We start from the raw sequence: 23,832 nt of genomic DNA on the forward strand, positions 1-23,832 counted from the left end.
TGAATTCTGCCTGGAATGAAATGGGAGTCATAGGCAGGGATTTTTTTAAATTATTTATTTATTTATTTGAGAGCGACAGACACAGAGAGAAAGACAGATAGAGGGGGAAAGAGAGAGAACGGGTGCGCCAGGTCCTCCAGCCTCTGCAAACGAACTCCAGACGCGTGCGCCCCCTTGTGCGCCTGGCTAACGTGGGACCTGGGGAATCGAGCCTGAACCGGGGACCTTAGGTTTCACAGGCAAGCACTTAACCGCTAAGCCATCTCTCCAGCCCCATAGGCAGGGATTTTATCGATTGGAGATATTTTACGGAAAGTAAAACAAGAAGATAATTCGTCACAGCAGGATCACTTGATGGATATATTCTGGGCTAAAGTCTACAGTTAAGGGAAAGGAAACACAGCATCCATCAGGCCACCATTACATTCAGACTCATATGATTTTCACAATAATTGTTGAGAGTAGATCATAGCAGTAGCTATCTAGCCTTGAGGCTGAGTCATAAGTTTGAAGTTTCTCACCGATCCCTTAGGGTGCTAGGACCTTCTCACCATGTGAAACATTTATGACAATTCCTAAGTTTTAGAGAAAGATCTCTATCCGTCATTTCTATCTGTATATGGCCCACTTTTCAGTGATTTATCTTGACCTTCTTGGATAACACACAAAAGATCTCTACTTGTAAACACGCTGGGAACTTTCATGGGATGGGAGTGTTGCAAAAGAAGTGAAATGAATCACAAAATTAACTTTTTTTATTTAATTAAACAGAATTAAGCTCTTGAAAGTGTGTATAATTTCCTCAAGTTCAGAAGTCAAAACTCTAGGAATTAGTCTTCCAGTGGTCATGAGGAAACAGTCCAGGATCTCAATGCTACTTGTGAACCAAAGCGTTAGCCACATGGGCCACCACCTTCTGAAAGGCAGCCTGCACATGAGGGATAAGTTCCTTGCCAAAGTTAGAGGATAGCACAATTGTAAGATCCTGAGTCCTTGGACCAGCGGTAGTCCCCCAAGGCGTCCCAGGCAACCATGGTGGTGAGAACCTGAGAATCACTCTCAGGAGACAGTTTCTATGGGTTTATAAGCAGTTGAGGGTCCTAAGGGGATTGAATGTACAAGGTTGCTTGCTGATGCCTAATTAGCATACGGGAACCTTCCTTCCAGCATGTAGGCAATGGCAGGGGGAGGGGCTGTGCAAAGGTGCTGATACCATATAAGGAGTTTCCTGGGCAACTGGCCATAGGCCACAGTGTTATGAGCAAAGCCTAAGTCTTATCAGAATGTCCAAGTATCCTGTGCTTGGAGAGGGAGTGGCCCTACTTCCTGCCAATCTTGGGGTCTGAGAATTTGTCCAGGTGTCCAGGCTCACTGTGATGCCTAGGAAAGGGGAGGATCCTGGCTCACTACAATCCCCTAAAATAGGCGAGGAGCTCCCCTGCCCGGCTGGTCCCTGAGATATGACCAGCAGGTCAGGCTGCTGCGACACCTCCGTAGCCTGGGGCCTTTGTGTCAGACAGCTGAGGTTTGCTTTAACCCAGGGCCCTGCCACAATCACTATAGCATGGCCCAGGAGCTGTGGAGAAAAAGAAGACAGACAAGCACGGTTAGCTGAAGGCCAAGCTTGGCTTCTAAAAAACTGCACCATCACCATGGGTTTGCGCTCACATCCTATCCCAAATGGGTCTCCACTCAATTTCTTCCAAAGCAAAATGCAATTATATGTATGGATGTGTGTGTGTGTGTGTGTGTGTGTGCGTGCGCGCACGTGCGCACGCGCGCATGTGTGTACACACATTTATGTGCATGATATGCATATGCTTGCTAATTTCTTTTTGGATTCATGTGATGATGGGCTGTCTCTTAGCAACTACTGCTACTCCAACTCCAGTAAAACGTTCTGGTCTTTCATACTCAGATATTCATTTTCCTTTTCTCATCTTCTTATTTGCTCTTGCATTCATAAAAATCCAATTATTCGTTTTGGAAACCATGGATAGTGTCTAGAGTATGTTGTGTCTCTCTTCCATGAGGAGCTTCTCTAAGCCTCATGGAGGAGGGGATGAAGAATTGTTTTGGTTTTGTTTTCCAAATTTTGAATTCGCAGGTATTACAGCAGATAATGGTATGTATAATTTTAGTAATGGCCACTAGGGGATTTTAGAATAAATGGAAAGAGTGGCAAAAGATAAAAATGATATAAAATTTTAAAAATCATAGCTGTGAGGAAGGAAAATGGAGAACACTGAAAGAAAATTGGCAAAATGAAAAGCATTAAATGATGAAATCTAAGAAAATGTGGGGGAAATCTCACAGGAGGGAACAGAAACAAAATGAAAGAAAGAGGAAGAGTGTTAAAAGGAGCAAGTAGGTGGAGCACCTCCCTACTCACCTGCAGTTCCCAGGATGCACGTGCAGCTCGTCATGGTGAATACGATGCAGGCTGAGGAAGGGGCCCTAAGGTTGTCCTGGTGCTTCAGAGCTTCCCTGAAGGGGGAAGGTACTCTTGTCAGGTGCCTTGGGGTTGCCCGTAATGGCAGAAGTAGAGGAAAGGTATCAAAGTTCCCAACCCCTGGGTCCGCAGGTGAGCCATCAGTAGACCTAGAGCGTAAAGACAGCACAGAGGGCAGAGAAAGACATGGCCTGTCAGCCTCTCTTAGACATTCTGTCTCTGCAGGCCCAGCTTCCTTCTCTGTGTAACTTTGGGTGGTATGATACCAACCTGACCAGGGGTTCATGGCTAATTGCTACCACATTTACCTCTACCTACAGGCTGCTCACAGCAAACTGCAGCATAGTATCTCCTTGAGCAGATGCAAAATGAGCATGACTGTGCCGGAAGCAAGTGGAGACTGAGCTGGATTTGCTCTGCCTGTTGTGTCCAGCCCTGGCTCCTGCCCTCCCTGCCCGACAGCTTTATCACATGATGTGACAGAAGTTCACCGGCCTGTGCTTATAGTATATACCCACCTTCTCCTGTTCACGTCACCTGTCCCCGAGGCTAATTATTCTTGATCCTTTGTGTCCTGACTCAGAAACCTTGCTCTCCCTTTGTTTATCTGCTGACCTCATCTCATTCAACTGTTGCTTCAAGACTTGTACCCGCTTCATTCATACGTATGTTTTAGTCTGATATAGCATGTAAGTTTTCCAATTCAGTCACTTTGTGACGTAAGAGAAAAGGTGAAATGGGTGTACAAAGCAGGAATTTTACCAGATAGACTCTGCTCAGTTCTTTGCTTCTACATACTTTTGTCCTATAATCTCATGAATGTGGGAATGGATACGTATTTTGCAATAGTTTTATCATTTTTCCTTACCCTTGGGCAATCTCTTACCAAGTACATATTTTATATGACTTCATTGAAATAAAAGCCCAATAACATATTTTTAAATATGGATAGTGTTCCTTCCTACTACTAAAATGATTTCAGGAACATGAACAACTGGAAAGATCAATAAGACATAAAGACAAAAGGCAGATTCTGGAGAGATGGCTGCATTAGACAGACTCAGGTTCACTGAGATGAACTTCCAGACCAGGCACAGTGATGGAGGAAGAGATATTTATTGAAGCTTACAGATCCAGGGGAAGTTACATAAAGGCAGAAGAAGCTTGGCCTGCCTTCACAGGCTCAAACAGAGAGAGAGAAGCACAAGCCTAAAGGTCAAAAGCCACAGCACACTTCAGGAACTCCTGCTAGGCACACTTTGCATATCTTTAGATTGAAATCTGAAACCCACCACCACAACTTAAGATCCACCCAGTGACATTGCCTCCAGCCACGTGGCTACAGATGCAAACTACAAGCAAACAATTGAATATATTGGGGGCCACCTATTCTATTCAAACCACCACAATGGCTTAGCACTTAAGGTAGTTGTCTGCAATGATGAAGTACCCAGGTTCAATTCTCCAGGACCCATGTAAGCCAGACGCACAAGGTGGCGCTTGCATCTGGAGTTTGCTTGCAGTGGCTGGAAGCCCTGGCATGACCATTCCCTCCCTCCCTTTTTATCTCTACCTGTCAAGTAAATAAATAAAAATAAAATGTCTTTTACAAAGCTATTACAAATCATGACATGACTAAAGAAAAAAAACAGAGAATGTACAAAATATTTTTATTTTATTCATCTTGATTAAGCCTGGCAGGGCTTGGGGAGTGGGGAATGAGTAATCCAAACTTTCAAAAATTATTCTCAAAAATAATTGGAGTTTACCCACCCTAAAGAAGAATATTCAAAAGATGTTTTGATCTCTTTTTTTGCATCATTTTAAAATAAGAGACAATTTTTTTACCCACCAGCTTTACAGAAAGGGAAGGGAAGGGAAGAGGAGAGAAGGGTAGGGGAGGGAATTAGAGAAAGTGAAGGTATGGGAAAGCAATGGAAGAATAAAGGAGGGAAGTTTATCAAACAAAGGAGGAAAGTAGGGAGGAAGATAAGGAGAGGAGGAAGACAGAGGGACAAAAGAAACAAGGATGAGAGGAAGAAGGGGAAGAAAAAGAAATCAAAGGAAAGGGGAAGAAAGGGAAGGAGACAGAAGGCAAGAAAAACAAAGAAAAGAAGGATAGAAATAAAGAGACGCAGAGAATGTAAGAGCCACAAGAATGTGGGGCACTGTCTTCCCACAAGACCAGCGCAGTTCTGAGGCCATTGGCATTTTGATATGGGAGAAAGGGAGAGAACACAGTGAATGAAGCAATAATAAGAACAGTAACAACAACAACAACAAAAAATACAGAGGAGCCAGCATGGTGATGCACACCTTTAATCCCAGCACCTGGGAGGCAGAAGTAGGAGGATGGCCATGAGTTCAAGGCCACTCTGAGACTACATAGTGAACTCCAGGTCAGCCTGGGCTAGAGTGAAACTCTACCTCAAAAAAACAAAAAACAAAAAACAAAAACAAAAACCACAAAAAAAAAAACAGGAAGAACTACATGGAAAGAATATGGTCTTCAGTCCATGGGATCAGGGAAAAAGGGACAAAAAAATATGATGTGGGCTTGAGAGATTGCACAGTGGTTAAAGGTACTTGCTTACAAAACCAGATAACCTGGGTTTGATTCCCCAAGAGCCACATAAAGGCAAATGCTCAAAGTAACTCTTGTTTCTGGAGCTATTCACAGTGGAAGGAGGCCTGAGAAACCCATTAATTCTTTTTCTTCTTTCTCTTTCTCTCTCTCCTTGCAAATAAATAATCAAGACAAGTTTTTAAGAGTATATGGAACAGGAACACGATCAAATTCTTGTATGTGTGTATATTAAATTTTTCAAAGAAATTTTCTGGGCGTGGTGGTGCATGCCTTTAATCCCAGCATTCAGAGGTAGGAGGATAGCCATGAGTTTGAGGCCACCCTGAGACTACATAGTGAATTCCAGGTCACCTTGAGTTGAGTGAGACCATACCTCAAAAACCAAACAAAAAATTAAAGTAGTTGCTAGGGTTTGGAGAGTCATGTTCTCCGGGGTATAGCCACCAGCAAGTTGCCCATTTTCCATAAAAATAACCTCTCAACCCATGCTCATGCCAACAACCTTTAATTAAATCCAGTATGTCACTAAAAGAAGAAAACTGACCTGAAAGTAGTAGACACACACAAGTTGAGAAGAAGAAAGGATTCGGTGAGAGTTAAAGAAAGATAAGGGTAAATGTGATCAAAGTATATGTCGTACATGTATGAAATTGTCAAAAAAATTTCATTAGTTATGTACACAGTGGATACAGTCATGTTGGTACCATTGTTAGCTTCCTCCCTGTCCTACCCCCCTCCACAGGGGTCCTCCTCATTGGGGAATTTGGTTCATGCATTGTGGGGTTAGTGATCAGTCATGGGGAAGAGGCAATGTCTAGTTGCATAAGGACCTGACGTGTGGCTCTAACATTCCTTCCGCCACCTCTTCCTCAAATTTCCCTGAGCCATGTTGGGTTCCTTTTAGGTCTACTTCAGTGATGAGGTCTTGGGAGCCTCTGTGTCTCTGGATATCTGGTTTTGAAGGAGTTGAATGCTCTCTGTGTCTATCTCCTTTACCCTTGTGCTGGTACCAGGTTCACCAAGAAGGAGCACTCCTGTCAAAAAAATTTTAATTGAAAAAATGGGACCAATGGTTATCAAACTTAGCAATGACTTTAAAGTAATGCCAACTTTGGTAGGGATGAGATTCAAGTTATTTTTTTTTATTTCAGAGTAGATAGGTGGTAAGGTTCTTGATATGGACAGCAAAGTTTTGTCTTATCATACCCTATAACATATACATTTGTTCAACTAAACCACAAACAGAGATTAAAAGGAAAAAAATGAAAGGACTGGTGAAAAAAGGAAAATGTATGCAAGAAAAGTGACCCACATGGAATGATAAACATTCTAGGAATTCAAGGATTTTACAAACAAGTTTAAATTTTTCTTGCAATTTACCTTATATCCACTACAAACTGCCTAATTATTGAAACATTAATAAATAGAAAGTAAATTTAATAACTAACCTCAGTTCATTTATATCTATTATATGACTAGAAGAATTAAGTATAATGATGCTACTTAGTTGATATACAAAGGAGCAAATGAACTTAATTGATAATATCTAAATGATTAATATTGAGATATTATTTTTATACACATAACACAATGTATAGGGGTCTCAATATAAGACTCAGTAGATGATATTACTTTTTAAACTCAATTTCTTCAATGCTAGTATTCTTTGTAAATAATTTAATCTGGGTGCACTTTTCTTAGAATTCTATTTTCTGCACTGGAGAGATGGCTTAGTGATTAAGGCGCTGGCCTGCAAAGGCAAAGGACCCAGATTCAATTCCCCAGGACCCATGTAAGCCAGATGCACAAGGTGGTAGGTGGTGCAGGAATCTGGAGTTCAGTTGGCAGTGGATGGAGGCCCTGGTGTACCCATTGTCTCTCTGTCTCTCTCTGTCTCTTTCTCTCTCTCTTTCTGAAATAAATAAATGAAAATATTTTTTAAAAGAATTCTTTTTTCCATAGTATCTTAGCAAATTACTTGCTAACTATCCTGACTTGAGGATATTTAAACTCTCCATAAATGCAGACAATTATACTTGGAGCTATTGTCACCTCTGCATTTTCTTAACCTCTTTAGAAAATTACTTTCCCAGAGTTTTTGATTTTCTATTGTTCATAGGTAGTTTATTTCTTTGGAAGAACTAAGTTCCTTATGCATATATAGCACGTGCTTTCATTCAACCCCCAACTACCGACATCTTTGTCACCCCCATCTGGGACATTTAGTTCTTTCCATCTATGAAATTACACATTTGTAGAAAGAATGCTATTACACAAGAGAAGTTCATGAAGACATTTCAAAGTCATCTTCCTCTTGAAAAATGAACCCCTGATGTAGGCAGAGAAGAAATGGCCAACAAGTTATACTCTGGCATACTCAGTACAACATACTTACCTGACCAGACTGCCCAGGCTACTCCCTGTAATGGCTGGAAACTTGTATCAACGATTTTATTGGCAAACTTACCTCCCATAATTTCAGGAGATGGCCAGCCCACATATTATGGGGTTATGATTAGTAAGAAGATACAAAGATTGAAATTTAAATATTTAAATCATAATTAATTTTCCAAAGAAATAAACTTAGGCCAGCCTAAGACTAAATAGTGAACTTCAAGTCAGTCTGGGTTAGAGAAAGACTCTGACTCAAAATAATAATAATAATAAGAAGAAGAAGAAGAAGAAGAAGAAGAAGAAGAAGAAGAAGAAGAAGAAGAAGAAAAAGAAGGAGAAGAAGAAGAAGAAGGAGGAGGAGGAGGAGGAGGAGGAGGAGGAGGAGGAGGAGGAGGAGGAGGAGGAGGAGGAGAAGAAGAGGAAGAAGAAGAAGAAGAAGAAGAAGAAGAAGAAGAAGAAGAAGAAGAAGAAGAAGAAGAAGGAGAAGAAGGGGTGCTGCACCTCCCGTGGCACTAGCCATCACTTCCAAATTCTATTCCTTCTCTTCAGATTTGATGTTCTCTAACATAGCTCTACACACACACACACACACAAATACCCAACACACCATTCTAATAAAATTTCCTGAATAGTTGTAAAACTATTTATGGTTTTTATAGACAGTCATTGTCACCAATTCTGGACTGATTTATTTTAAGATCTGTGTTGGCGTGTGCAGTCACAGTATTACTTGTCTCCAAGGGAAGTCCAATGAGCACCCATGAACATCTCCTGAGCTCACCTTGAAGTTCTCTGGGCTACAGTGCAGCTAGCTCAGCTTAGCAGTTGTCTTTAAGGTGGTCCATGTCCTTAATGGCTTCTCCTATGGAAGTCAGCACCTTCTTGCCATGAGCTTTGACTTTGGGGTTTGCCATGATTTCACAGGCAGAGGACAGGCATCCAAGGCTTCCGGACAACCTCTGGGTCCAAGGGTAGACAACTAGGAACCCAGGAGATGGGCCAAGAGCAAGTAGTGAAAATCAGAGTGTACCACAAATCCCAGCAAGAGACCCAGCTTTCGGCCAGGCGGACTGTCCTTCCTCCCTCTCTTGCCCAGTCCAGAGTCCACCTGCCCACGGTTTCTCCTCCAGCCTGGTCCACATGCACCTTCACCCACATGCTGGTGATGGTAGCCTTCTCCTCAGCTGTGACGTGAACAACTGGTCTGGTCGAGGAGCTGAGTGATATTCTCAGAGGTTTCAGAGCAAGTATGCATTAAGTGCAGGAGGGCATGTCCTTTTATTGCTCATGCAGATACCTTCCCCCCTCCCCAATCCTGGGAAGCTATTGGTCAAGAGAAGGATGGACAAGCCAGGGTGGCATTCTGGTGGGGTAGGCTTAGATAGACATTCCTAATGAGAGAGTGTCAAGTAGGCCCCCTCATGGACACCCTGTTGCTACAGCAGTTGATAGCCTTTCGCCTCCTATGTTCTTCCCTTAAGCTTGCTTCCTTTTCATCACAACAGAGGACTTTTCAGGATTGCTTTCCCTGTGTTTCTTACATTATGTTGCTAGCTTTAAAACAGGAGAGGTTAAAGCTAAATCACATATGGGAAATGTTCTGGGATTATTTTATCCATAAGACTCTGGCTTCCTGTGTGAACCATTGTGAATCTTGCTCAGAAGGAATTTTCTTAGGGCACATGTTAGGCTGATCTTTGAACACATTCTCAGTGTCTTTAAGCCATGATTTTCCCAGTTCACAATAGTGTAGGAAAAATAATTCCCCTAAAAGAACAGTTTTGTTATAGGCAAGAAATTAGAGATATGATATATGTCTTAAGTCTTATTGTGTCAATGTGGTTTTGTAGTAACCAGAAGCTGTACATTCTCATTGGATTAAGATGTGTTGATTCACAATGCAGGGTTTGATGTTGCCTTATATAGGGTCATGTAAATAACTGAACGTTCCTTGTTAGGTACAGGGGATGTGAACAACCGGACCTTAAAATAAGTAAGACCCATTTTATTCTCAGTAGTAATTATCAAATTATCTTCTTTACTACAGTGTGTTTGGAAAGCACCTGTAAAATGGTAGGCATCTTTTTTTGTTTTGTTTTGTTTGGTTGAGGTAGGGTCTCACTGTAGCACAGGCTAACCTGGAATTCACTATGTCATGTCAGGGTGACCTCAAACTCTCAGTGATCCTCCTACCTCTGCCTCCCAAGTGCTGGGATTAATGGCATGTGCCACCATGCCCAGCAGTACGCATCATTTTTATTGAGTAATTACTTACTCACACTCTCATAGCTGGGGTATACCTGCGCATTGGAAATGTTAGTAGTAGTTTAGGTCTGCTTCTAAGATAGCACAGTGAACATGACAGGAAGAAGCCACATTTTTATATCATAAATGTCACCTTGCTTGATAGATGCCTAAATCTCTGGAAACCTGGCTTTGATTATGTGACTTGAGGCCAAAATTAACAATTATATTAAAGGACACAAAAAGTAGTTACTGATTCTTAATTTGAAGAAATATCTACCTTCAAATTACTTCATTACCTAACCTGTCAGACTGCTGGAAATTAATATTGTAGAAGACGCCATGTGTGGTGGTATGTACCTGTAATCCAAGGTCTTAGAAAATAGAGAGAAAAGTATCAATAATCTGTGGTGATAATAAGCTTCCTAGTGAGTTCAATGTCATACTAGGACATGTGAGAACAGTATTCAAAACCAAAATGAGTATTACTAATGGTGATGAATTGGTTTCAGTCTGTGTATTTTCTTGTAAATCATAGACAGGGAAAGTTAAATGTCCAAGTAGATGAAACTTGGAGATATCTGTAGCTAGAGGTTGAACAGATAGCTCAGCTGGTAAGCACCCTTGCTGTGCCAGTGCACAGACCTGAGTTTGATCTTCAATAGCCAAATAATAAGCAGGCCTTGACCACTCATTCCAATTCTTATATCTCTAGGGTTGGAGGAGTTAGAGACAAGAGTATCACTGAGGCTCACTGGTCAACCAGTTGAACAACAACCAAAAATAAAAACCCAAAACAAACCAACCAAAAAGAAAAACAGAACAGCCTCTCTTTCAGCTAGAACCTCTGATACAGGGTAACAAAGGCAAAGAAAAAATAAGGAGGACAGCCAACATGACCTTTTCATCTCTAGATGTAAATTAAGGGGATATTGAATCTGCACACACCTATGCACGCACCATACACACATCCCACAATATCATAACCCACCCACATAATCTTTTATAAAGACGTTATCTGCACACACCTATGCATACACCACACACACATCCCACAGGCTCATACAACACATACATGTGAAATCATGTACAGAGATGTCAAGCATTACTTTCTACTTATATCAGCACTAGTCCTTCTCTGAGGAGAAAGTATTTCAGGTGAGACCAAAATGACTAGTAATGACGGTGGAGGGAATCTCTTGTGGAAATTATTTTTTTTTTCAATTTAGAATAACAAATTCAATATTCTGAGGCAAAAAGAAAAAAACTAACATACAATCACATACCTTTTTTTAAAATGGTAAATAGTGAGAAATAGTTATAAGACCTTAATCCTAGTAAGAATGTAACATTCAAAGCCTTTGTGCTCATGGATTATTAATATTGACATTATTATCAATCATAGGTACTGATTTTCACAAGATTAGGCATTCAGACAGCTTATATTATCAACACAACCAAAAGCAAACATCTGCTGGTTAAAAATATAAAATCACACATACCTCTGTGTGGGTCTATATTTAAATTGTGAATTATAGGGCTGAAGAGATGGCTTAGCAGTTAAGGCACTTGCCTGCAAAGCCAAAGGATCCAGGTTCAATTCCCCAGGACCCACATAAGCCAGATGCACAAGGGGCCAGATGCATCTGGTGTTTGTTTGCAGCAGCTGGAGGCCCTGGTGCTCCCAGTATTTCTCCCTCTCTCTGCCTATTTCTCTCTAAATAAATAAATAAAAATAAAATATTTAAATTGTGAATTATATTTCCATTGTGCTAACTTTGAATTTGGACTTGCTGTCTAACTCTTACATGAACTCTTTATGTGTATAGTTTCTATTCAACAGTACATCTTTGCTGTCCTCCACCTGCTGACGACCAAATTCAGAATAACAAAATACATTTATTTAAAAAAAGCACATTGCTGTCATTTACTGACAGACCAGTTACAAAAAAAAAACGAATAGCATTAAAACACTTTTTCCCCCTAGTTCTATATCTGAAAGAGCAAAAGTATGGACCATCTAAGAATTACAAGAATCACTCACTCTTCATATTTCTAGTGTACATAGAAATAAATTAAAACATAATTCACAAGTCAAATTATGGACAATATATGAAGTCAATAAAGTGACGAGTATAGTTATATTTGTCAGTATAAAGCACTCTAGCTTATAATGTTCAAAGATCTCAACTCTTTATGTGTGAGTTTCATGTGGGACTCAAACCTCAATACTCCCTGAGTAATCCTGCATTCTCTCATATGTGATGAACTATATGGAAATTTTAGGTCAATACACAGCCTCTTCAGGTTATATTCCTTAAGATCAGATTATGTTGGACATCTATTACCTCTATTTTTCTTTGCATGCACTCTAGTGAATCAAATGCCATTTTTCTTTTCATTCTACCGTTGGTAATACAGAGTAGCAAAAATTACAGGCATGTGGCACCAGGTCTGGCCTATTCCTCAGAATTTCTAAGAGCAGAGTACTAGCTTGAATTTTTATACTCGAGTCTCTTATCTTTACCAGTATTCTACTTCTGTATAGCTGCTCTCTCATTTCAGAGTTGGTTTCATGTAAATCACCAAATTCTATCTTCCTAGTTGAGGTCTGCAAGTATAGGTAGTTTTGACTTAGTTTCTCATGTGTGAAATCTAAACCATTATCCATATGACCTGCAAAAACTTTCTAACTCTATACAGTTTGGAGACACATTGAATTCTAACAAAAGATGAGGCAGGGTGATTCCTGAACTTAGCTGTAGTTCCTCAGAAGCCCTTTTTAAAACAACGAACTTTATTTAAGTGGAAATTATTATACAGAGTTCCCAGATACCATCCAACTAGTTCCCTTAAAGCAAAGTAAGAGTTGCAGGATGCCGGAGAAGCTAGTTAATCCAAATGAACATGTAATTTAGCTTGTTTACAAAGCCTAAAGACCCAGGTTAGATTCTCTACGTCTTACATAAGCCAGACTGGGGTTTGTTTGCAGTGGCTAGAAGCCCTGGCACACCCATTCTCTCTCTCTCTCTCTTCCTCTTTCTCTATCTGCCTCTCTCTCAAATAAATAAATAGAACATTTTAAATTAAATAGCCAGGCATGGTGGTGCATACCTTTAAAAAAAAAAAAAAAAGCAATCTTAGCCAAGAACTCAAATCTTTATAACACCATCTCTAAATAGAAATTTGGCATGTGTCACAATTGTGCATTCTCAGGTAGTACTGGAAAGTTCCTTTTTTCCTTTCCCCAGTAAGGTTTTGCCACACATGTCTTTCCTCACTTAACTAACCATTTCTCATTCTCAGTGAAACTTCTTCCCCATCATCCTGACCTGCAAACTTTCCCAGGACACCCGCCTTCCTTTAATGAGAACTTTGCAGAGAAGTTCTGGTTCGTCCTTATGTCTACACCTTTCCTCAGCCCATCAACTTTTCTTTGTGAGTAAGAGAAAAAAGAAAAGAAAAGAAACAAACAAACAAAAGGAAAATTTCAAGTTTCGATTGCTGAAGAGAATGGACTTTATTGATCAAAAGCAGTATTCTCAGGGAGCGGTCCAAGACTCATGTCTAGGAGGAGGGTAGGCGACACGCAAGGGAGGTGGAGAACCGGAAAAATGGCTCAGTGGTACTTGTTGCCCAGAGCAACGGCCACACCAGCCACCAGCTTCTGCCAGGCAGCCTGCACGTCAGGGGTGAATTCCTTGCCATAGTGACCAGCCAGAACTATCACCAGCATGTTGCCCAGGAGCTATTAAATGAAAGACAAAATGACAGGTAGGAATATGAAATGGATTTCCAAAAAAGAACATGAAAAAAAAAAAATAAGAATTTGATCCTATACTCCCTGATGACTCCACTTTCAGAATGCCTATCCAATTATCTCTGGTAAACTCAGGGTAAATTTTATTTTGATGAGCCCCTCCTGGCTTTCACCAATCTCCTTCCTCTACCCTCATCTCTCTTCATTCCACCATTTTAATTACCTGTCTTCTCTTCCTCAATTTACAATTGTCTCATTACTGTAAGCACTAGATTTCAATGATATCTGTAGATGTCATAACACCTTATAGGAATCTAATATATTTTAGGAGGCTTGTGAAATTAATAAGAAAAGTCTGAGCCAGGCGTGGTGGCACACACCTTTAATCCCAGCACTCGGGAGGCAGAGGTAGGAGGATCACCATGAGTTCAAGGCCACCCTGAGACCACAGAGTTAATTCCAGGTCAGCCTGGACCAGAGTGAGACCCTACCTCGAAAAACCAAAAAAAAAAAAAAAAAAGAAAAGCCTGCTAATGTTTCCTTCACATCTTTTCCTAATGCTGAACAAATCATTAGGCTTACTTCAATAGCATGGCACCTTCCATGATACTAGCCACCATTTTCAAATTCCAATCCTCCTGTTCACATTGGCTCTAACATAATTCCATAAGATAGCATTTTTTCCTAACATTATTCTGTAAGATAAAGATGTCTAACATTCTATCCTTAAAAATTCCTAAATATTTGTAAAACAAATACTTTTGGAAGACATATATTGTCTCTAATTCTTGACTGACTTTTTCTAAGATCTGTGTTGGCATATCCAGTCATATTCTTTCTTGTCCCCCAGTTGAAATATAAAAAAAGAAAAAAACACATGAGCATCTCCTGAACTCACCCTGAAGTTCTCGGGGTCTACATGTAGCTTGTCACAGTGCAATTCGCTCAGCTTTGCAAAGGCCTCTTTGAGGTGGTCCATGTTCTTAACAGCTTCTCCAAAGGAGGTGAGAACCTTCTTGCCATGAGCTTTGACCCTGGGGTTGCCCATGACAGCACAGGGAGAGGAAAGGTTTCCAAAAGTGTCAAAGAACCTCTGGGTCCAGGGGTAGACGATCAGGAGCCTAGGAAATAACAGTTAAAGTCAGAATGTCTCAGATCCCAGAAAGAGAGCAGGCTTTCTGCCAGGCAGGCTTTCCTTCCTCACTCCACTCTCATAGTCCAGAGCTTACCTTCCCAGGGTTTCGGCTCCAATCTCTTCCACATTCACCTTCTTCCATATGTTTGTGATGGCAGCCTTCTCCTCAGCTGTGAAGTGAACCATGGTGTCTGGTCTAGAGGCTGGGTAGTAACCGCAGATGTTCAGAAGCAAGTATGTGCAACAGCTGTAAGATGTGTCCTTTTATTCCTCAAGCTGGTCACTCTGTCCCCTTCCCCCCCCCCACCATGCTGGGTGGCTATTGGTCAAGGGAGGCTGAGAAGGCCAGGGTGGGGTTCTGGTGAGGCAGGTTTAGATAGCCATTCATGATGAGATAGTGTCAAGTAGGCCCCCTGTTAGAGACCCTGCTGTAGCAGTTTTTGATAGCTTTTTCCCTCTTTCTTTCACGCTCCCCTTCAACTTGATATGTTCTGTTTCCACTAGAGTATTTTGGGGGCATTTCTCACCCAGTTCTTCCTTTGTTTAGCAAGCAGGACAAGAGACTAAAGCTAAGGCAGAGGCAAATATGTATTTTAAAAAAGTTCTGTTATTATGATGTTCTTTTTAGGCATTGGATTCAGGTTTTCTGGATGGGTCAAGTTTGAATCTTACTCAGAAGTAGTTTCTAAGGACACGTGTCAGGATGATCCTTAAACATATTTTCTATAGTTACGGGCCATGATTTTCCTACTTCACAATAGTGAAGTGAAAATAATTCCCTGAATATATCAGTTTTTCAGTATAGGAAATATATCTATGTGGTGTGATTTAATATAGGTCTTAAGCCTTCCCAGAGACATGCTTTGAGATAACAAATGTGTAGTTAGTCCAAATAAAGTATTTGCTTCCACTTCAAAATGCTTTTGTGGGCACTAGACAATGTACTTTTCCATTGGATAAGGGTGAATCACAATGCAGGGTTTGAGTGCAGCCGTACATGTGTTCATGAAAGCCTTGTAAAGTTCCTTGGTCAGTACTAGGGATGTGAACAATTGGACTTTCACCTCATTAAACCAATTTTATTCTAATATGCATTGAGAATGACATTTTTTTGCTGTTTAGTATGTTTGTAAAACAAGTTTAAAGTGGAAGGAGGCATTCCCATTGAATAACAACTCAAACACACCATGATATCTGGGACATAACTGTACATTAGAAATGTGACCTGAAATTCAGGTCTGTTTCCGAGGTGTCACTCAGTGTGGCAGAAAGAGGCCATACCTCCATGTTTTCCTGAATGTGATCTTGCTGGATCATGATGTCTGAAGCTCTAGAAATCAGCTTTGATTAGGAGACCTTATTTCCAGAAATGATAAATTACATTAAGACTCTTGAGTGCTGGATAGATGGCTCAGCAGTTTAAGTACTTGCTTACAAAGTCCCAAAGGGCCCATGATCAATTCCCAGTGCCCATGTCAACCCAGATGCACAGGATGACACAAGTGTCTGTAGTTCATTTTCAGTGGCTAAGGCCTTGACATGTCCATTCTCTCTCTACCTGTGTCGCTAACATTCTCTCTCTGAAATAAAAGTTAAAAGAACATTGTGTTAATTTAAAAAAAGACACGGGAAAATTATCTATGAATTTAGTTATAAATTTAAAATCAAATTCGTTTATGGACTAACTTTTTAAAATATCTAAAATTAATAATGCTAGTTATGCCTGATTTGGTGGCACATACCTTTAATCCCAGCAGTTGGGGGGTGGAGGCAAGATTATTAGGAGCTCAAGTTATCCTCAGCTACATAGTGAATTCAAGGTTAACCTGAGCTACATGAGACCCAGACTCAGGAAACATCATCATCATAATAATAATGTATAAATGATTATATAATTAATAAATAATGTATAGATTATAATAATGTAGTTAAATTATCTGTCTTTAATACATATTATAAAATTTAAAATTTTTCACACTTGGTCATACTTAAACTACCAAGTAAAATGAGATGTTAAGATATTAGCACAGGGCTGGAGAGATTGCTTAGTGGTTAAGGTGTTTGCCTGCAAAGCCAAAAGACCCTGGTTCGATTCCCCAGGACCCACATAAGCCAGATGCACAAAGGGGCACATATACCTGGAGTTTGTTTGCAGTGGCTGGAGGCCCTGGTGTGCCCATTCTTTCTCTCTCTCTCTCTCTCTCTCTCTCTCTCTCTCTCTCTCTCGCTCTCTCTCTCTCGCTCTCTCTCTCTCTTTCTCTCAAGTAAATAAATAAAGATATCAGCATAGATTTTGTACTGAGAGTTATAATAATTTTTGATGTTTCTTGACATAGGGGCTGGTAGATAATGTTTTATTGGTGTGAAGTTTTACAGTATAGAGCCAGTTTAGAGTACAGGAACCTAGAGTAGATTCTAGTTATGGTAGGAAATCTGTGAAATGGCTGCACTCTATAGAGATCTAATAATTTTACTGGGTTCAGTTAACAGGATCTGCCTTGAACAATAACTGAGAGACTGATGTTTGAGCTTCCTACAATAGAAAAAATGCAGTCTATGCAGTCTTACTGACTGTGCCTCAGATTAAGTTTATTTGCAGTGCTACGTGTCTACGTGACAACATCCCCATTTTTCCTGAAACCTACATGGTGAGGTAGATGTCATTTCTAAACATTAATTCCCTCTTATGCTTGTGGTAGTATTTTGCAAATGTTTGGTAGTTACACTATCCCCAGAGTTATTGTACTTCCCATGTCTCAGGCCACTGCTCTGGCACTGCTCACACCCTCATTTATGAAGCAGTGTCTCTGACACAACTATCCCATGTGCTTTCCAAGCATTCATTCAACAACTATTCATTGAATGACTGGCTGTCGGTCACAGAAGTTTATGATAAATGACATACAGAATAAAAAGTTAATTTGAAGGATTATAGATTCAAGGATGGGAGATAGAGGAAATGACGGAGAAAATCAATCAATAAAATGACAAATATTATTTACTAGGAAGAAAATTAGTGTCTGGTCTTGATAAGAATGGGGGATGTTTACATTAGGATCAGCCTCTCTATTAGTTGATTATTAATAAGATCTATTAGATCTTAGTTGGTATTAGAATGACTAGAAGTAAGCTGCCATGAGAAGCTATTGGGGAAAATAACTAAAAGTTAGAATAATAAATTCAACATTCTGAAGCAGGACAAAAACTCCTGGTCCAATAGAAAGATTAATATTGTACCAGTGAGATGGATACATAAATTATAGAAGATAGCAGGACATATTTTTGAGAAAGAATTTTAAGCCTAATAACATAGAATTTATCTTCAGTATAGGATGAGAAGTTCTCACAAAATTTAATCCTAGAAATTACTTAAACTCTAAACCTTTGTACTCTTTAAATACTACTTAAGTATACACTGCTTATCTAAGCACTATATTATTCAGGCAGCTTATAATGACTATTAAAGGAATTTCATCACTTTTTAAAAACATTGAGTCTTCTAGGACTATGTGTGTATAACTTATGAATTAGTTCTCAGTTATATTCTCTTGGACTTTGGGTTTGCAAAGGAAGGCCTAGCTACTTAAAGAGTAGAGGACACTTTCTGCCTACCACTCTATCATCACCATCCTTGATGCCCTTATATACCTAGCCAGGATAACAGTAGAGTTAGAGGAAGAAAAAAATAAATTTATTAAAAATAAAAGTTATGCTGGGTGTGGTGGTGCACGCCTTTAATCCCAGCACTCGGGAGGCAGAGGTAGGAGGATTGCCATGAGTTCAAGGCCACCCTGAGATGACAGAGTTAATTCCATGTCAGCCTGGACCAGAGTGAGACCCTACCTCGAAAAACCAAAAAAAAATAATTAAATAAATAAAAATAAATAAAAGTTATTATCTTGTATTGATATACTTACTAGGTTAACAAATGACTGTCATGAGGAAAGTCTGTTTCCTTCTGCTTAGTTATACTGAAAGGCCAGAAGGCTCAGAAAGACCAGTGTGCTAATAGTCTGAAACTACAAGAATCATTAGACCCTCTCCCCCTTTCCTTCTTGTGGAGACAGACACAAATTAGAATAGAATTCACAATCCTGACCAATATATGGGGAAAAGGAAGTTATTAGTACAAGTATGACTGCCAACAAATGAGCTGTAACTTGGGGTTGGAAAGATAGCTTAGTGGTTAAAGTGTTTGTTTGCCTATGAAGCCCAAAAACCCAGGATCAGTTCCCCAGAACCCACATCAGCCAGATGCACAAGGTGGCACATGTATCTGGAGTTCATTTGCAGTGGCTAGAGTCCCTGGCATGCCCATTGTCTCTATCTCTCTTCTCTTTATCTATCTATGCTTGCAAAGAAATAAATAATATTAATATGGTACTGTAAATTGTAATGTTGAAAGATCTCCAGCTTTGATAGGAAATTTGTCTCAGAACTTGAAGGTCAAAGAAACCTTGAGCAGCCTGGTAGTGTTTCAAGCAGAATTCACCTGCATGGAGGTATCCAGATCATAGCATGGCCTTTGGGTGATTTTCAACCCCCCGTGCCTGCTCTGTCTTCTCCTTCACTCCAGTAATCAGTCAGCATGCCTTCATTGTTCTACCTTGGCTCATCCTTCACTTGAGTGTGTCATCTCATCACTGCAGTTTAAATCGCTATATTATTTTGATGCCCAGTTTCTCAAATTGGAATATATTGGGTATGGATAAGGAAATGAAATTCCTTTTCCCAATAATCATATTTCTACAATCAATTTTCCCTGTTATATTCATTTTTAACTATAAATTTACATTCTTAAAAAAAATTATAACCTGGTGTGGTGGTGCATGCCTTTAATCCCAGCACTCAGGAGGCAGAGGTAGGAGGATCAAGGCCATGAGTTCAAGGCCACCCTGAGGCTCCATAGTGAATTCCAGGTCAGCCTGGGCTAGAGTGAGAGCCTATCTCGAAAAAAAAAAAAAATTGTGGTACTGAGGCTTGAGCCAAAGATATTCTACATAGCAGAGAAGTACTCTATAGTGTGTAACATCCTCAACCCAGGTTTTAGTTTTTGAGATAGCATCTCACTAAGTTATTCAGGCTGGCACGAAACTCATGTAGTAGCCCAGGCAGGTCTTTAACGTTTTTGCTTAGTCTTCTGAGTAGCTGGAATTATAGATGTGTGCTACCAGGCCTGGCACACAGCTTTGGTGGGTAACCAATGACTTTCTGATGGACTAAGAGATCTTCTCAGTGGAAAGGGACCTGTATCGGGAACTGAGAACCTGGTCTGAATCCTATGAAGACAAAGATCATGCTCTCTAGTATCAAGCTCCCACTAGTTTTTGACTAAAAGAAGGGCTACATCCATCAAACTCTCCCTAAATTAGTAATGCTTATCCAGTTTAAACTATGCTGTTTTCACTCTCCACTGGAGAATCTGTCTTTCTTTTGCAAAAGGTGGTGAGGCCTGAGGAGATAAACCACCCTTCACATCTTCGTCAAGGCCCAGGTGAAACCCCAGACGAAGAAGGGAGATGAGCAAGAGTGCTGCTTCCATGGTGAGCCTGACAACCTGCGCCAGGGTGAAGGAGACAGACAGTGAGGATACTCAACACCTACCAAAACAGAAATTCAGAGGCTCCTAAGAGCTCATTGCTGAAGTAGACTTAAAACATACCCACCAAGGCTCAGGGAATTTTGCAGAAGAGGGCTTGGAAAGATTGTAAGAGCTACAGACAGGGATGTCATGCCCAGAGACATTGCCTCCCCCCCCCCAATAACTGACTGCTGCTCCCGAAGTGCATAGCCCACAATCCCATGGGGAATACCAGCAACCCCACTGAGGAGGGCATCCTGAAGAGTGGGAGCAGGGAGGAGGGAAAAGACGGTTCTAACAATTAATCTATCCATAAAAAGTATGTTCTTAATTTAAAAAAATATTTTAGTAGCAAGATAGTGTTACATCTTATCTTTGCAAATATTATGCCTATATTTAAGCTGCCCTATTGTTTGAGAGGCTCATTTTCATGTAAATCACCAAGGCATAAGTCACTAATTTCAAACTATAAGAATTTTCTTTGAAATATTTTTTATTTGAGAGTGACAGAGAGAGAAAGAGGCAGAGAGAGAGACAAAGGGCGCACCAGGGCCTCCAGCCTCTGCAAACGAACTCCAGATGCATGCACCCCCTTATGCATCTGGCTAGCGTGGGTCCTAGGGAATCAAGCCTCGAACTGGGGCCCTTAGGCTTCACAGGCCAGCGCTCAACTGCTAAGCCATCTCTCCAGCTCCAAACTATAAGACTTTTATAATTCATTTATATGCAGTCTTGATCATCCCCATTGCAAAAAACCACTGATATACTAATTCTATTTCCATTCTGTTGCATTACATTCTAAACAAATATATTGCACAGTGATGGTATGGATTTGCTTTGCTTCCTCATTGGAACAAGTAAATATTTTTTAAAAGAATTTTTTTAAGTGCAGCTATCACTAACAGGAACTTTTTTCTGTAATGTTCCCAGATATCACTCAACTCCTCCTTTGATTTTAAAATAACTCACACCACATGCCTGATCATCTAGTTGTCTAAAAGTGTATGCTCAATTAAATTAAAATAATAATTCTAGCCTACATCTTAGATCTCTATGGAGACTTTTCAAATAGACCTTTGATATATATCACAATTATATTTTCAGGTTCTACTTTGACCTCCTTTTTCCCTTCTTAGAATAAGTTTATTTTATTTTATTTTTTTATTAGTTTTCTATTCAGCAAATACAGGCAGTTTGGTGCCATTATTAGACTCATCCGTGACCTACTCCCTCCCCATTGGCCCCTCCTTGTTGAGGTATATGGGTCGTGCATTGTGGAGTTAGCCCACAGTTATTGGTATGATAAATGTCTCTGCATATCATGACCCAACATGTGGCTCTGACTTTCTGAACCCTCTTCCACAAAATTGCCCTGAGCCATGTTGGGTTCATTTTTGGTCTGCTTCAGTGATGAGGTGTTGGGGGCCTCAGAGGCTCTGGTTCTCTGATTTGGTAGGAGTTTATTTTTCTCTGTGTTGGTCTCCTTCCCCCTTTTGCTGGTATCTGGTTCATTAGGAAAACAGCACCCTTGCTTGTTTTGCCAATTTTCCTTAGTTTCAGCTGGGGCCTAGAATAAGTTTTATGGCACACATGCTAGTTTATTTAATTTAATCCCTGTAAGTGAAACTTCTTCCCCATTGTCTCTTCCTCTCTTCTCCTACAGAGTCCTCCCATAATACCTGTCTTCCGATTATGAACACCCAAACATTTTACACAGAATTTCTGGTTTATTCCCATGTCTCTGCTCTCCCCTCAACCCATCAACATTTCTTTGTTAAGGCAAATATGAAAAACAGAAGACAAAGTACCAATTGTTGATTACTGAAGACAATGGACTTTATTAAACAGAAGCTGGGATTTCAGGGCCCATTCTGGGACTCTTGTGCAGAGGGGAATTACAGGGGAAGCCCAGAAGCGCTGGCCGACTGCAAAGAGGGTTCAGTGATATTTGTGGGCCAGAGCCATGGCAACAGCAGACACTAGCTTCTGCCAGGCACCCTGCACTTCAGGAGTGAATTCCTTGCCAAAGTGCATAGCCAGAACTATCACCAGCACATTGCCCAAGAGCTGTGGAATGAAAGAGAAAAAGACGCACAGGCATGTTAAGAAGTGTTGCGCACAGAATATGAATGAGGCAATAAGGCTCTGGACCTTACTGCTGGACAACTGCCCTCACATTGAATGTTTACCAGTTGTCTCTGATGGGCTCAGCTTCAATTTCATGTTATGATCTCCCCTTCCCATCCAACTTTCCTCTGCCTGTATCTTCACACTCTTTACTCATTCCACCATTTTTATTTGCCTATCTTCATTCATATATCACTCACCAATTTCCTAATTTCTATAAACACAAGAGTTCAATACTACAAGCTCAGTGGAGTTTAAAGTCTCCAACCAATATAGGAACAGGCCTCTATTTGTAACAATCCTCAATGGGAAATTAATAGTAGAGAGTTTTTCGCATTATTTAGGAAAAAAACTCTCTTTAAATTTTCTCTCAATTGTTTTCCTAAATGTCAAGATCTCATATATTGTTTTTAATATTCGTTTCCAAATTCCATTTCTTCTGTTATAGATATATTGTTTTTTTTTAGATCAAATACCATAAAAAATCTAAAATTCTATTTTGACAGTCTTTTGAATAGTTAGACATGAGCCAAGCTAGGCTTAGTTTGAACATTAACTGTTACCCATTCTGGACCACTGAATTCTGAGATCTGTGTTGGCATTTCAAATCAAACTCTCAACTTCCGTTATTGTGCCCAACTCTAAGTCAGGAGCATCTCCAGCACTCACCCTGAAGTTCTCGGGGTCCACGTGAAGTTTGTCACAGTGCAGCTCGCTCAGCTTGGCGAAGGCCTCTTTGAGGTGGTCCATGTTCTTAACAGCTTCTCCAAAGGAGGTGAGAACCTTCTTGCCATGGGCTTTGACCCTGGGGTTGCCCATGATGGCACAAGGAGACGACAGGTTTCCAAAACTGTCAAAGAACCTCTGAGTCCAGGGGTAGACGACGAGGAGCCTATGAGTTGGGATTAAAAAAAAAAAAATTCAATGGGAAATCAGAGGTTTCATAAATCTTTAGAAAGATCCCATACTCCTTTCTCCCCTGTGAATAGGGTATCAATACTTACCTTCCCAAGGCTTCGCCTCCGGTCTCTTCAACGTTCACTTTACTCCAAATGTTAGTGATGATGGCCTTCTCCTCCGCAGTAAAGTGCACCATGTTGACAGGTCTGGGAACTTCTTGGTGACCACAGAAGTTTCAGAAGCAGGTGTGAGCTACTGCTACAAGCGGAGGCTTTTTATTCTTCCTGGGTGGGTGGAGATACGGCCCCTTGTTCTCTACAGTACTTGCAAGCCATTGGTCAAGCTGAGCTGTGTCCCTCATGGGTGGAGCCGGGTAAGGAAGGGTCAGCAGAGAAGAATGTACACTGGGTTCATGATACCATACGTAAGATAATGAGATCGCCTTACTTTCCTGCTCCTCCGTCAAACATAACACATTTTTACATATTCTTTCATTCTCTTCTCTCTTTATGTAATCTTCCAAAATACAACCATGTCTTTTACTTCCAAACAAGGCATACAGAGACTTTCTAAGCCTAATAGAAAAAAGAAATATTAGTACAAAAAAAGTTTAACTTTTGGGTAAAGAATAACTAGAGTGATAAGAACAAAG

General features: G+C 40.4%; 2 protein-coding genes and 1 pseudogene across 2 annotated transcripts; all 3 read right to left on the reverse strand.

Annotated features, from left to right (window-relative positions):
- Positions 1-959: 959 nt before the first annotated feature.
- LOC123459489 lies at positions 960-9,741 on the reverse strand (annotated as a pseudogene).
- Positions 9,742-13,296: 3,555 nt separating this feature from the next.
- On the reverse strand, positions 13,297-14,758 carry LOC101596272 (hemoglobin subunit epsilon-like). The gene is made up of 3 exons (XM_004650954.1): positions 14,667-14,758; positions 14,336-14,558; positions 13,297-13,425 (listed from the first exon to the last, which is right to left on the reverse strand). Exons 1-3 carry the CDS (start codon positions 14,756-14,758, stop codon positions 13,297-13,299), a joined length of 444 nt encoding a protein of 147 aa, XP_004651011.1.
- Positions 14,759-21,967: 7,209 nt separating this feature from the next.
- Positions 21,968-23,411, reverse strand: Hbe1 (hemoglobin subunit epsilon 1). Its single transcript, XM_004650953.2, has 3 exons — positions 23,285-23,411; positions 22,950-23,172; positions 21,968-22,220 (listed from the first exon to the last, which is right to left on the reverse strand). Exons 1-3 carry the CDS (start codon positions 23,374-23,376, stop codon positions 22,092-22,094), a joined length of 444 nt encoding a protein of 147 aa, XP_004651010.1. The 5' UTR covers positions 23,377-23,411; the 3' UTR covers positions 21,968-22,091.
- Positions 23,412-23,832: the final 421 nt, after the last annotated feature.

The sequence above is a fragment of the Jaculus jaculus genome, chromosome 3 (genome assembly GCF_020740685.1).
Source record: "Jaculus jaculus isolate mJacJac1 chromosome 3, mJacJac1.mat.Y.cur, whole genome shotgun sequence".
In the NCBI taxonomy this organism is placed as follows: domain Eukaryota; kingdom Metazoa; phylum Chordata; class Mammalia; order Rodentia; family Dipodidae; genus Jaculus; species Jaculus jaculus.

Excerpts from the sequence above, each read along its gene's own strand:
- LOC101596272 (XM_004650954.1), bottom strand. The coding sequence starts at position 14,758 with ATGGTTCACTTCACAGCTGAGGAGAAGGCTGCCATCACAAACATATGG. Across the intron at positions 14,559-14,666 it reads GGAGCCGAAACCCTGGGAAG|GCTCCTGATCGTCTACCCCT; the intron begins GTAAGCTCTGGA and ends GTTATTTCCTAG. Across the intron at positions 13,426-14,335 it reads TAGACCCCGAGAACTTCAGG|CTCCTGGGCAACATGCTGGT; the intron begins GTGAGTTCAGGA and ends TTCATTTAATAG.
- Hbe1 (XM_004650953.2), bottom strand. The coding sequence starts at position 23,376 with ATGGTGCACTTTACTGCGGAGGAGAAGGCCATCATCACTAACATTTGG. Across the intron at positions 23,173-23,284 it reads GGAGGCGAAGCCTTGGGAAG|GCTCCTCGTCGTCTACCCCT; the intron begins GTAAGTATTGAT and ends CCCAACTCATAG. Across the intron at positions 22,221-22,949 it reads TGGACCCCGAGAACTTCAGG|CTCTTGGGCAATGTGCTGGT; the intron begins GTGAGTGCTGGA and ends TTCATTCCACAG.